This window comes from Tauraco erythrolophus, chromosome 14, assembly GCF_009769465.1.
Source record: "Tauraco erythrolophus isolate bTauEry1 chromosome 14, bTauEry1.pri, whole genome shotgun sequence".
Lineage (NCBI taxonomy): Eukaryota > Metazoa > Chordata > Aves > Musophagiformes > Musophagidae > Tauraco > Tauraco erythrolophus.
Window position 1 is genome coordinate 9,211,567 of NC_141478.1, and position 11,830 is coordinate 9,223,396.

Consider the following 11,830-nt stretch of genomic DNA (forward strand, 5'->3'; position numbering starts at 1 on the left):
GATGCTGGAAACCACCAGGTGATCTTGCTGCCACTCCAGGCAGCATCATCCCCAGCGCCTTCAGCAGGAGCTGCCTGGGCTGTCAGTGAGCAGGGAGGACAAGCTGCTTCTGCACAGCCACCCGGCTCAATGTCACCCCCTCCTACCCCGGGATCCTTATTCCTGTTTAACGCTCATCAGGGTCCTCTGGTGACCCTGGAGCACCCATGAGCTGGCAATGTGGGGGTTTCTCCACTGGGAAGCCACTGGCCATTCCTATGTGTGCATCACTGTGTCTGAGTGTCCCAGAGCCTGCGGCACTGGCTGACCCCTGAGGACCTTGGTGAGGTCCACATCCCAACTCCCTGCTTTTGAACCGTCCTGCTCGTGGTCCTCTCTCCCACAGCCTTCCTGCAGCTGCAGCAGTTTTCCTTATGCAAGCGCCCTACGGGCTGCGCCTGGGAAAAAAACAGGCGCGTGGCTCGTTCCCAGGACAGGGAATCGTACCGTGCGCCTTCCCAAGCTGCTCCTTCTCTAGGGCTGCCTGTCCCCAGGGAGGAAGGGAGGTGGGGAAAGGGGCCGCCGGGCTCATTGCCGAACCCTTCCGCTGCTGAGAGGTTTTTCCCTGCCTCTTCCTAAACCCTTCCCCTGGTGCGCCTGGGAAAGCAGCACGCTGGGGTGGTGTGCACGGTACGGACTGTGAGTGCTCTGCTCTGGTCTGCAAACGCAATAAATGGTCCTTGGCAGGAAGCCCCCAGCTCCTTGTGGGAGTGAATTTGTACTCGGGGCATGGGAAAGGACACGTCATGCGCTGGACACGAGCCCCCGCCATCCCTGTGGCAGCGACCCGAGGATCAGTTTTCCATACCTGCTCCCTGGGCCCTGGGTTGGGTGTCTCACCCTGCTCTGCTCCCTCATTTTGGTGGCTTGCTCTCGTAAAGCAGCCAAGCAGACGGGGCGAGCGGCAAGTCGAGAAGGTTTATTATTGCAGCAGATACAACGAGGTGTTGCGGGAAGCCAGGTGGTCCTGCGGGAGAGAGGGGCTCCAGGAGCTCTGCTTGTTCTCACTGGTCTTCCTGACCCCACCATCTGTCCCACCAGCAGCTGGGGGTGGGTGCTCAGGGTTTTCCAACTTATGAGTCCTGCTGGTTGGTGGGGACCTTCAGCACCTCCCTGGAGGAGCAATCTGTGGCCAGGAATGGGCCCTGCGAGGTGGGACAGAGGGAGGAAGGATGGGGAACCAGGCTTGTTATGGTGATGTTTGATGGCTTTGCTGTCCTCCCTGTGCTATCTCAGCACTGTTCTCAGCGTGTGGCCCAACTAAGTCCATGCTATCTGCTCAACAGGGACCAGTGTGGCCCAGTGCTAGGCCTGGCTGGTCCCTTTTTTTGTTTTCTGTTCCCATTGCTCTTTCCGCATCTCCTTCACCTCTTTGGTCCCCTCTGGCCCCACCTCCCCCTACCTTCTCCTTCCACCAACAAGAGCTTTTGGCTGCCTTTATTGCCCCATCCTGGCCCTGATGTGCTCCAGAAGAACACATCCCATGGCATGTCTACTGCTTTGAGCTCCTGTCCTGGTACGGGGGGTGCGTGTGGGCGGCTGGCAGGGGCCCGGGCAAAGCGTGCTGGGGCAGGGTATTAGAGAGGCTCAGGATGCGCTCGTCCTCCCCGCCAGCTCAGTCCTTCTTGAAGGCAGGGCTGTAGAGGTTGGTGTAGTAAGCCCGGCTGTACATGGCCTCGGGGCTGAAGCGGTAGGAGCCTTCGCTCACCCGCCTGTTGTAGGGAGCGAAGGCGGATTTCCTTGGGAGGGGGTACTCGGGCTCGAAGGCAGAGCTGCGGTAGAGGTTGTGCCGCAGGAAGAGCGGGTCCTCGAGCCCCAGGAAGGAGAGGGGGTGATGGCTGCGGTACAGCCGCCAGTCGCCCCTCAGCTGGGATTTCTCCTCTGCAGAGGGGGTGGCGGGCTTGGCCTCCTCCTCCTTCTGCTCAGTCTCCGGGCTGGGCTTGCTGCCCTCAGCCGCCTCCTCTTCCTTCACCGACTGCCTGCGGAGCTGAGAGATGGGGTGAGCGCCTGGCTGGACTGCACCTGCCTATCAGCTCTCCTGCTACACAGCCCCCCCAAAACTGGGGAGATCCTCAGGACAGGCCAGTTTGCCCCCTGAGAAGAGTGGGTGGTTGCAGCCCCCAAGCAGCTGCAGTGGAGAAATGGTCTCGAGGGAACAGCAGGATCGGGAGGAAGAGAGAGGACATGGTCTCATCTCAAACTGTCACCTTCCCAGGAATTTGTGGTCACACCCTGGCTTGACCATGAACCGTGTGAAGGTGCCACCACCGGCTGACTTGACAGCTCTATTTGGGGGGGACTGACTGTCACGGCTTGGGTGATGCTCAGGAGGAGGGTGGGACTGAGGTGTCCCAACAGCACCCCATCTCCCCGCTCTGGTACCTCCTGGTGCCATGGGGTGCTCATGGGAGGAGGTTGGGCAAAATGGGATTTGCTGGAGATGGACGAGTCCTGGCTGGGGACAAACTCACCGGCACATAGCTGTACAGGGTGCCCAGCAGATGCTTGGGGGCACTGACGAGGGTCCCCCCAAGAGCATCCACTGTCTCCATGGCCTTGGACAGCCTGCGGGGTGTGAAGAGGATCAACCCCTCTGCTGCGTCCCAGGCCACAGCCGGGACCTTCTTCACGCTGGAGATGCCGGAGGCGCAGGCGGTTTGCAGGTTGTGTGCCATGCTGCCCACCAGCCCGGCGCCGTTGCTTGCCTGGCGAGAGAAACTAGCTCAGCTGGTGGCCACATCACCACCAGCCCCTCCGGGCAGGACAGGAGCAGCTCTGGGTTCCCCATCCCCTCTGCAGCTCAAAGCCTGAGCGCTTTCAGCTCACTGCTTGCAAACGCCTCCGCAGCCCTTTGCAGTGGGGTTGCTCCTGTCCCCCTGCTCTGGCTGCCCCCACTCCCAGGTCCCCGGGGACCCCCTGCCCTGGGCTGCGCTTCCGCTGCCGGCAGAGGCCGAGGGCACTGACCCCGACCTGCTGCTTCCTGTCCCCGCGTCCCAGCGGAGCCAACGCTGGCGACTGTTTCCAGCCCTGTCGGCTCACGCTGCTCCTCGCTGCTGGGACCATGGGGGGGGGCTGTTTTTTGGGGGTGTTCAGAGACTCAGTGGGGTGCTGGGTGCTGTCACCCCCCCGGCAGCAAAGGACTCTTGAATATACAAGCCAGGGTGACCCTGCCCAGCACAGCGGCTGCCCACATCCCCAGTTTTGGGGGGTCAGGGAAGGGGGCTGCATCCTCCCCCCCACCAACCCATCCTTGCCTCCTCCAAGCCACGGCTCTCGCTGAGATTCACCAGGGATGGGGACCTGGTCCCCAAGGGTATGGAGGGGATTATCCCTCACGTCAGCCGGCATGGTACACAAGCAGGAGTATGCTTTGGGGTGCCCCCGGCTCATGGCTCCCCTTCTCTCTGTACCTCCTTGGTGTGGGTGTTGTCTTTCTTCTCTGCCTTCTCCTGCTTCTGCTCCGGCACCTTGCTCTGCCGCCGGCTCAGCCAGCCAGCCACAGTGCTCTGCCCATCACCGTGGACTCGCGGTGCCTCAGGGGTGCTTGGCTTGGCCAGGCTGCCCTGGGAGGGGAGCAAAAAGCCACCGCTCAGGGGAAGCTGGCAAGTCCCATCCACCCCAGCTCGCTGTGCCTGAGGATTTCATGGCTGCCCCGGGGTGCGAGGGGTTCCATTATGCACGTGGGAAGAATTCCTGAGGGCAGCTGTGAGCTCTGGGATTTCAGCACAGGCCAGGGAAGGGGCTCCCACCACAGCACCGGGTGAGAGAGGAGAAGTGCCTCCTCCTCCCCACCCTCTCCGGGCCCCTGGAAGGTCTTTTTGCTTTAGGCTTTTTTTGTTATGGCAAGGCCATAAATCAACAATATACATTGGGAGCCGGCTAAAAATAACTCGTCCCGCTAACATGGTACAAGATTGTGTGTGAACATGCCGCGGGAACTGCCGGCCCTGGCTCGTCCCGCCGAGCAGGGGAACCAACAACGCCCACCACTCTGCTCTCAGCTGTGCTCCAAGGAGCCCGAAATATCTCCTCTGGAAGCAGAATTATGCCAAAAGAGGGTATGGGGAAGCAGGAACCCAGTGGGTGGGTTTTGGCACTCACCAGGATGGGAATCCAGGTGGCCAGCTCCTGCCCTTTGGCTTTGGCGTGCTGGAGGCCTTGGGTGGTTTGCTGGTAAGCGCGGTGGGAGACGGTGCTAACCAAGGTGCCGATCCGGCCCAGCGTGCTGGGAGCGCTGGGCTGCTGCTGGGAGACCTTTACTGCTGACCCACGTTTCTCTTTGGGCTTCTGATCTAAAGACAGAGAGCAGAGGCAGAAGACCAATGGGGGTACTATGTCCCAGTGGGACAACCCTCCTAGACAGCCCTATGCCAAAATCCAGGGGCTTCTTCCTGCCATGTGCATCCCGTGGGTGAAGTGCCACCCCACATGTGGCCAGCCCTCCCCAGACACCTTCAGATGGGATTTGGGCATGAGGACTACCTGCTTCTTCATCCTCCTCCGGCAGCAGGTACTCCATCAGCTTCTCCAGCCCTCCCAGGGCCGTGTCGACCCCCGCAGCTGCCATCTGGCTCACTGAGTTCCTCCTTGTGTACCTTGCCGTTGTTTCCACCGTGCTCTTGGTGGCCTCGTAGCCTTCTGCTGCCAGCTCCATGATCTTATCCATGGAGTTGCCAATGGTGCTCTTGGCACTTTGGAGGGGGGAGGAGATGGTGCCCTTCAGTTCAGACGCAAGCTGTGGGTGGAGAGATGAACAGTCCTGCCAGTGTGCTCAGGATGGCATGGGATAGCTGGAGGGATCATGAGGGTCTCAGCCATGGCCATGCTAGCAGATAGCCCCAAGAGGGGCATAAGAGCTCTCTCCACCCTGGGCTAGAGGTAGCTGGCATTGAGGTAGCTGGCATGAACGGGACATAGGACACTGTTGACCTATATTTAGGAGTGCCCCAACCATCCCCTGGGCTGCAGGAGCCCCTGGAGGAGTCCTTACTTGGAGGTGCTACCTTGTTTCCCTCCCAGCAGTCCATCACCGTCCAGAAACAAGACCACAGGAGATGTGCTGTGGGCTCTGCAAAGGGACTGGGGGAGTCCCAGACTGTCCCACCTGTGACTTACCTTGTCAACAGGGTACTGAAGGGCAGGGATCTTCTCCTCCAGGTGGTCCAAGCCCCGGCAGGCCAGGTTGTTAGCCACAGCAACTGCCTTGGGCAAAAGCATGAGGGTAGGTTGGTAAGAAAAGCTCCTAAGCTGTGCTAGGAGGTCTCATGTGCTAGTGCCAGCGCTGTCCCACCAAGGGAGGCTCTGGTGGGCTCCCCCCTGCTGTGTCCCCCAGGGGGATGGACTCACACTGAGGCTCCAGCCTGCGCACCACGGGCTCCACGCTCCACATGGCCAAGGCGCTGGCGCCCTGCACACCCCGCTCGTAGACCTCACACACCGAAGCCATGAGCGGGTGGGCCTCCTTGGTGCTGGCGTAGGTCCGCTGGAGGCTTTCGCAGGTTGAGCTCACCACCGGCAGCTGCAGGACCCTCTGCAGCACGTTCTCCTGGGCATGGCAGACAGGCATCGATTAGCCAACAGCCCTTCGCCCAAGAACGCCCCATCGTCCACATGCTGGTGGCATTTGGTGTGTTGCAGCAGCCGTAGAGGACCTCAGCTCATGCTGGAGGAGGAGGAGGTTTCTCAAACCCTGTGAGGGTCTCCCAGCTACGTTGCCTACATCACAGCCACAGACAATCAGGCTAGCTGCTGCCACCGAAGGAGCAGGAACACCACAGGCAGTGTTGGAGGGGTGATGGTCCCCATTCCCCTCATCTCCCAAGCCCGACTGTCCAGGCACTCTCTCTGGCTTTCCACCCTGCTCTGCTCTGTCTTCCATCTGACCCAGTCCTTGCTCCTGTCCTTGGGCCAGCAAAGTCCATTTTGCCTATGTGATACCTCTGTCCTGCCACCACTGTGACAAGAAAGGGATACAGACCTCAAAAAGGAGAAGGGGAGAGGAGTGGGTCTGTCCTTGGTGGCACAATGGGCTTTGGCAGGAGCCATTGAAGAAGAGGGCACCAGAGCCATCCAGGGCAATGAGGCACCGTGTCCCCACATCCTGCCTGCACAGGCAACGTGGGATGCCGGTATAAACCAGCACAGCCACCACCTGTGTGTGCTGCCGGTACCAGAACATGGCTGGATGTAGGACCCTCAAAAGTAGGTGAGCAGGATAAACCTGCGGCTCCAACTCTCTGCTCCTGCCCTCGCCTGGCGCCCACCTGGTGAGGTGAGACAACCGAGCAAGAAGCTGCAGCCACGAGGGTGAACGCCGGCTCATCGCAGCAGCCACGAGGCAAGAACTCTTTGGGTTGCATGGGACAGAGCAGAAGAAAAAGCTGAGCTTTGCCCTGATCACCAGTGGGTGAGAGGCCGAGTCAGGCTTCACGTCCTGCTTGTGACCACAACTGGATGGCGAATCTACATGTTTGATAGAAACGATAGTTTTGATAGTTCTGTGCTATATGGTGTTAATTTTGGCTTTCGGCGGAGCCAGCCCGCTCACAGACCCTGCAGCCCCGGGGCTCAGCGGTTCAGAGCCGTGTCGCGGCCCTGGCAGAATGGCTGTGGGAGGTCTGGGCTCCATGGCGGGGACACAGACGAAGGACGGGCACTGCCAGCAGGTACCGCGTCAGGGTTAACTTTCTTGACTCCGAGCTATTTAATTTCAAGCAAGCGAAAGGTTTTATCCTTTCCCTTCGGTGATGCTCCATGTTATTGCAGGTAAAGATCGATATAAAGATAACAGAGGGACACATGGGACACACGAGATGTGACTTGTATTCACCCGGCACGCGCTACCTGGTGCCCTCGGCACACCTCTGCCCTCCCCTCTCTCCCTCTTCCCGCACCCACCTTGGCACTTCCATTCTGCAGAGCCTGATTCTTCTTCGCCGTCATCGCAACGCAGCCACCTGCAAAGCCGAGTCGGGAGCCGCAGACCCCGCTGCAAAGGCAGGGCTGGGTCTGGGCTCCCCCTCCCCGCTCCAGCACCCCCCGAGCACAGAGGGGCCGGGAGCTGGGCTGAGACACGCACCTCCTACGGGCACAATGGATGTGGCATTGCCCAACGCTTCACTTTTCACCAGATAAGCTGTAAAACCAGTGGCTTCGCACAGCCCTCCCCTGCTAGCGTGTCTTAAAACTAGCCAAAAGCCAAAGCACCCAAAACACCCATCCCCGCTGCTCCCGGCTGGGTGACAGCCGAAAGCACACCTCCAGCTCCCCGGCACAGACCCCGTTTTCTCAGCAACAGATAAAATTTGGGAGATTTAGGGAGAGAGGGTGATCCCTGCTCTCACCCCTCCGGTCCCCGGAGTGCCTGATGCAGACAGGCTACTCACCGAGGGGCAGCCTGGCCCCAGCAGAGCAGGAGCAAAGAGGGTGGTGGCTGTGCCGTCCCTTTGCCCAGGTCGTCTGAGAGCAATGCAGGGTGCCCCGGCCACTACCACCACGATGCTCCACCTCCCAGTTGCGTTGGTTGTGGTGGAAACTGGCCAAAGAGCTCCCTGAAACCACTGTAATTCGGAACGGATGATGGCAGAAAATTCCCTTCATTGTCTTCCCTGCAGAGCCCAGCAGCTGCAGCACAGCTGGGATGCACCGGGGTTTAATGCCTCTCCACCAAAAGAAAATGAAAAGAAGCTGCCCTTGGAGCTTATCACCTTGAAAATAACAGATCATGAGCAGCCAGGGAGAAGGCGAAGAGTCAGGCAGGGTTTCCTAAGAAATTAAAACCTTCCTGTGTTTCCAAAGCCCCTCTTATCCCCCGAGGTGGACCAGGATCCTATCCTGTTGGGAAATGCAACATGGTTTCTTCCCAGGAATGTTTACTAAGCTCAAGGAGGAGATGGCAGACATGGGGGGGGCACATCCTGCATAAAACAACCTAGTTTGGCCAGGTCTGCAATTTCTAAGAGAATTCACTGAGGGTTTTGGTGAGAAGGCTTTTAGCTGAGGGTCAGGGCAGACATCGCATTAGGCAAGCTCTAGGCATTTGGAGTAGACAGAAATGGAGGAAAAAATCAGTTTGGAAGTGGTCTCTGGAAGTCACCTTATCCAACTCTTGCTCAAAGCAGGGCTACCCTCAAAGCTAGGTCAGGCTGCTCAAGGTTTCATCCAGTCAAGTAAAAAATCTTCAAGATTCCCATCTCTTTGAGGCCCAGCTCCAGTGCTAACCACACTCACGCTAAACCATTTTTTCCTCATGTCCAACTGGAATTTCCTCTGTTGCAATTTCTGCTTGCCACCTCTTACCCTTGCTCTGTGCGCCTCCGAGCAGAGTTTGTGCTCCAGTTTGTGCTGGTATGGCATGTGCTCTGTGCCCCTAAATGTCTTACCCTCCTAATGATCCTCCGCTGGCGGAGATCTCCAGATCATCCAGATCTCTCCTGTGCTGGTGGGGCCAAAACAGGGCATGGTTCCCCAAACGTAGCCTCACAAGTACTGTGTGGAGAGGAGCAGCTGCTGCCCTTGATCCATCAGTGATGCTCTTGTGCTGTTGCTCTTCGCAGCCAACCTGCCTCGCCTCACGGGAGGCACCTGCTAGCTCTCATCATAATTAAATCTGTTTGTGGTACTGATTGAAAAGAAAGAAGACACCACCTGTACAAAGCTGCAAAGGGTTTTGGTTATTGACTGTGGAGATCAAGTACGAGCCACACTGAAAGGATGAGGACAGCGTGGTGGAAAGAGGACAAATGAGAGAGGACAGAGCGATAATCCAAGGGGATCAGTGCAGATGGGAGATCCAGACAAGCGATACAACCAGAGTGTTCTGGATCACCCGGCACGAAGCAGAGAGACCCTCGGTGTGAGGCTCAGCATCAGGGGAGGCCCCAGCAGCAGAGCCAAGTCCTCAAACACCCGCAGCTGCCCAGCACCCCTGTGCAGGACATGGAGATGTGCCCCCAACACGCTCCATGGCTCCCTGCTCGTACATGGGCGTGGGAGACTTCCCTGGGATGTGGCAAAGTCATGCACAGGAGGAAAATACCCCCTTTCCTCCCAAAGAGCCTGGAGTTCACTTCCAGCCCCAGGCTCTGCAGAGCTCGCACGCCTTGCTGGATACAGAGGCACAGGAACGTCCTGGGCTGCCTCCAACTCGGCGGCGGGGTGAGTCACTGCTCTCCAGACAGCGGGACAAAGGGCAGCAGCCTGCCTAAAAGTTTGCTCTCTTGGCACCGAGACATTTTCCAGCCCCGTTGGCCTTGCTAAAAGTGCAGGGGGCACACCAGCTTTCTCTGCCTTGGCTGGAGTTGGGATCAACAGACACCAGCTTAGCCTTCGCCCTACTAACGCCTTTGCTCATTCCCTTCCCTTCCTCTCGGGAAAAGGCTGTGCCAGCCCCGGGCTCTGCAGTGCAAAGGTACCACCGCCTCCAGCCCTTGCCACTCCAGAAATACTTTCCGTGTTTCTGCAGGCAACATTTAGAGCTCACCGGATCAGCTGGGTGCAGGCAAGCTGAGTTCTCCACCCTTGTCTCTGCAGTCTGCTCCATAGCCATTAATATACCACAGGGAGGGGATGAGCCAGATCCCCAAAGACCTACAAGGCATCTTTACACTTAGGTCTGGGAGGGGGCTGGAGAGGTAATTAATTTATTTCCATGCCCTACGGCAGGATCAGCACCCCCTAAACCACTGCTGGCAGATGTCTGTCCAGTTTCTTTCTAAGGACTGCCTTCCTTTTATTTTACTTACAGTTCAAAACAAGTCACCTGTATGACTTAATTTTCCTTTGCTGCAATATAAAGGTAGTACCTCCTGGATGGATTTAGAGACCAACTTATTGCGTTCCTCTTGGCAGTCAACCTTTTAGACACTTGGAGACTTTTCACACCCTCCCCCAGTCACCTTTCCTCTACAGAACCGGTTCCTTTGTTCCCTCCCTGGAGATGCTGGTTTTTAGACCTTTGATTTTGCCACTTACCTGGGAATCCCGAATGGCAAACGTCACACCAAGCATGGAATTAACATTAGGAAGGCCTCATCTGTAAGCAGAGTAGATCACTTTGCACATCTCACACTGACCACTCTCCTGTTAACTGTTCCCATTACAAAACGTGTAAGAGACCAGTAAATCAAAAGGAAACTTTTGCTAAATTATTGCTGAATGCATTACTTTATACGTTGTTCAGCAACTGACATTTTGGGGCTTCCAAGTTTGCAAGGCTCTTACTGCAAGAGATAGGAGCTAACAGTAATTTTGGTTTTAATGCTTATCCTGGCTCCATCCCTCGCCATCTCAGCTGGAGATGGTACCCTTCTCTCCCTACCTCCATGAGGCATTTGTTGTTAAACAGCTGCAGTGATTTGCCCTATGACACTGAGACCCATCCAGATAAAAGGCTGTTTATAAGATACTAAAGTGCAGGTGCACCTGGGCAGAACGCTCCAGCACTCATCGCTGGTACTCAAGGGTGACTGAGGGCAATTCTCAAAACATCACTTTGTTTCAGGGCATGTCATATATGCTGTTTTAAATAGTTACTTTGTCACGTTTTTGTAGCTGAAATGGGGATTGTAAAGAAGTCTGACCAATCTGGCTGCCATCTTGCTAACGCGAAATGAAAGCTCTATAACCCAAACACAACTACAGGCAACGTCTCTTTAACAGTACCACCCTTCATAAAATTCAGAGATGAGAGAGAGGATTCCTCCTTCAGCACCTCTTTTCCCCACCTCCTAAGTTACACACACAGACACAGTGTCACACTCATCTCAGTTTATTGGTTCTGTTCAAACAGAAGTCCTTATTCCAACTGCTGTATTAGAAACAAATACAAAAAAAAAGGCACTAAAAGGATTTTCTCCATTTGTTACAATTCTATGGCTTCAGTCACATTATATTAAGGTACATTAAATTGCTAGCCTCCAGGTGCAGGGCAGAAGGCAAGTATTAGTGCTTAACACCCAGAGTTACTCCTGTATGCTCCAACCCACATCGTGTAGAATGGGACAGGTAAGGCTGACAGAGGCTGAAAATTCACTGCCCCATCTCCCAGGTTAAGTCTGTACTTGCTAATCCATGCCAATCCCTGCAGGAGGAACATCAAAGTATGGCTCACAGCTTTGTACAGTGTTTGCCTGGCACAAGGGAAAAAACCCACCCTTCTTCGGCAGGGCACAGGGAGGTGTAGCTGGCCAGGGGCCAGCCTATGCATTGCCCTTTACCTACAAACTACAAGAGAAAAAGAGAAATCCATTTGGAAAACAGCGAAAGAAGTATTTTGTATCCGAGAGCTCCCCTGAGAAGAATTAAAAATGCTTTTTTTTTTTTTTTCAAGAAGGCGAAATCCTGCAGATGAAGGGTGGCCAAACCTCTGCAGCCAGATCAAGACTCCTCTTCCTTTCTTACAGTTGTTGCTACACACAGGGATAAAGATCAAATCTGACCAAGGGAGGGATGGGCCCCATGTTGCCAGAAGCTCAAAGGCAAATGGAGTACAGAAGCAAAAAAATTCCATTGTTAAAAAGGAGAGAGGAAGCCCTTGAAGATAACACATCCCACACGTAATGCTCCATTATGACCTGAACTGCCAGTATGCGCTCTACTTTTAATAGTATTAATTTCCATATTAAAAAGAAGAGCTGCTGCAGGCCACATTTGGTCTTCAAGCACACTTAATTATCCTGCCCAGCAACTTCTTTTTTCAAACACTTCATTGGTAGGCTAACACTTCACATTCAAACTGGAAGTAATTCCAAGCCTGACCACAATGACTTAAAGTAAACTAGGGCACGGCCTT

General features: G+C 55.8%; 1 protein-coding gene across 2 annotated transcripts; it reads right to left on the bottom strand.

Moving 5' to 3' along the window:
- Positions 1-1,654: 1,654 nt before the first annotated feature.
- On the bottom strand, positions 1,655-6,981 carry PLIN1 (perilipin 1). Of its 2 annotated transcripts, XM_086620467.1 has the most exons (9): positions 6,937-6,981; positions 5,386-5,584; positions 5,155-5,237; positions 4,522-4,774; positions 4,141-4,331; positions 3,450-3,602; positions 3,010-3,012; positions 2,511-2,744; positions 1,655-2,026 (listed from the first exon to the last, which is right to left on the bottom strand). In XM_086620467.1, the coding sequence occupies exons 1-9, from the start codon at positions 6,979-6,981 to the stop codon at positions 1,655-1,657; spliced, it is 1,533 nt and encodes a 510-aa protein (XP_086476593.1). The 2 variants fall into 2 exon arrangements, with proteins under 2 accessions (XP_086476593.1, XP_086476594.1); XM_086620468.1 differs by lacking the exon at positions 3,010-3,012.
- Between the last annotated feature and the right edge of the window lie 4,849 nt (positions 6,982-11,830).

What these genes read in the sequence shown, in the direction of transcription:
- PLIN1 (XM_086620467.1), bottom strand. Translation starts at nt 6,981, where the DNA reads ATGACGGCGAAGAAGAATCAGGCTCTGCAGAATGGAAGTGCCAAG. An exon ending in GCGCAGGCTGGAGCCTCAGT is followed by an intron (nt 5,238 to 5,385) that starts GTGAGTCCATCC and finishes TGCCCAAGGCAG; the next exon opens with TTGCTGTGGCTAACAACCTG. An exon ending in TTCAGTACCCTGTTGACAAG is followed by an intron (nt 4,775 to 5,154) that starts GTAAGTCACAGG and finishes CTCCACCCACAG; the next exon opens with CTTGCGTCTGAACTGAAGGG.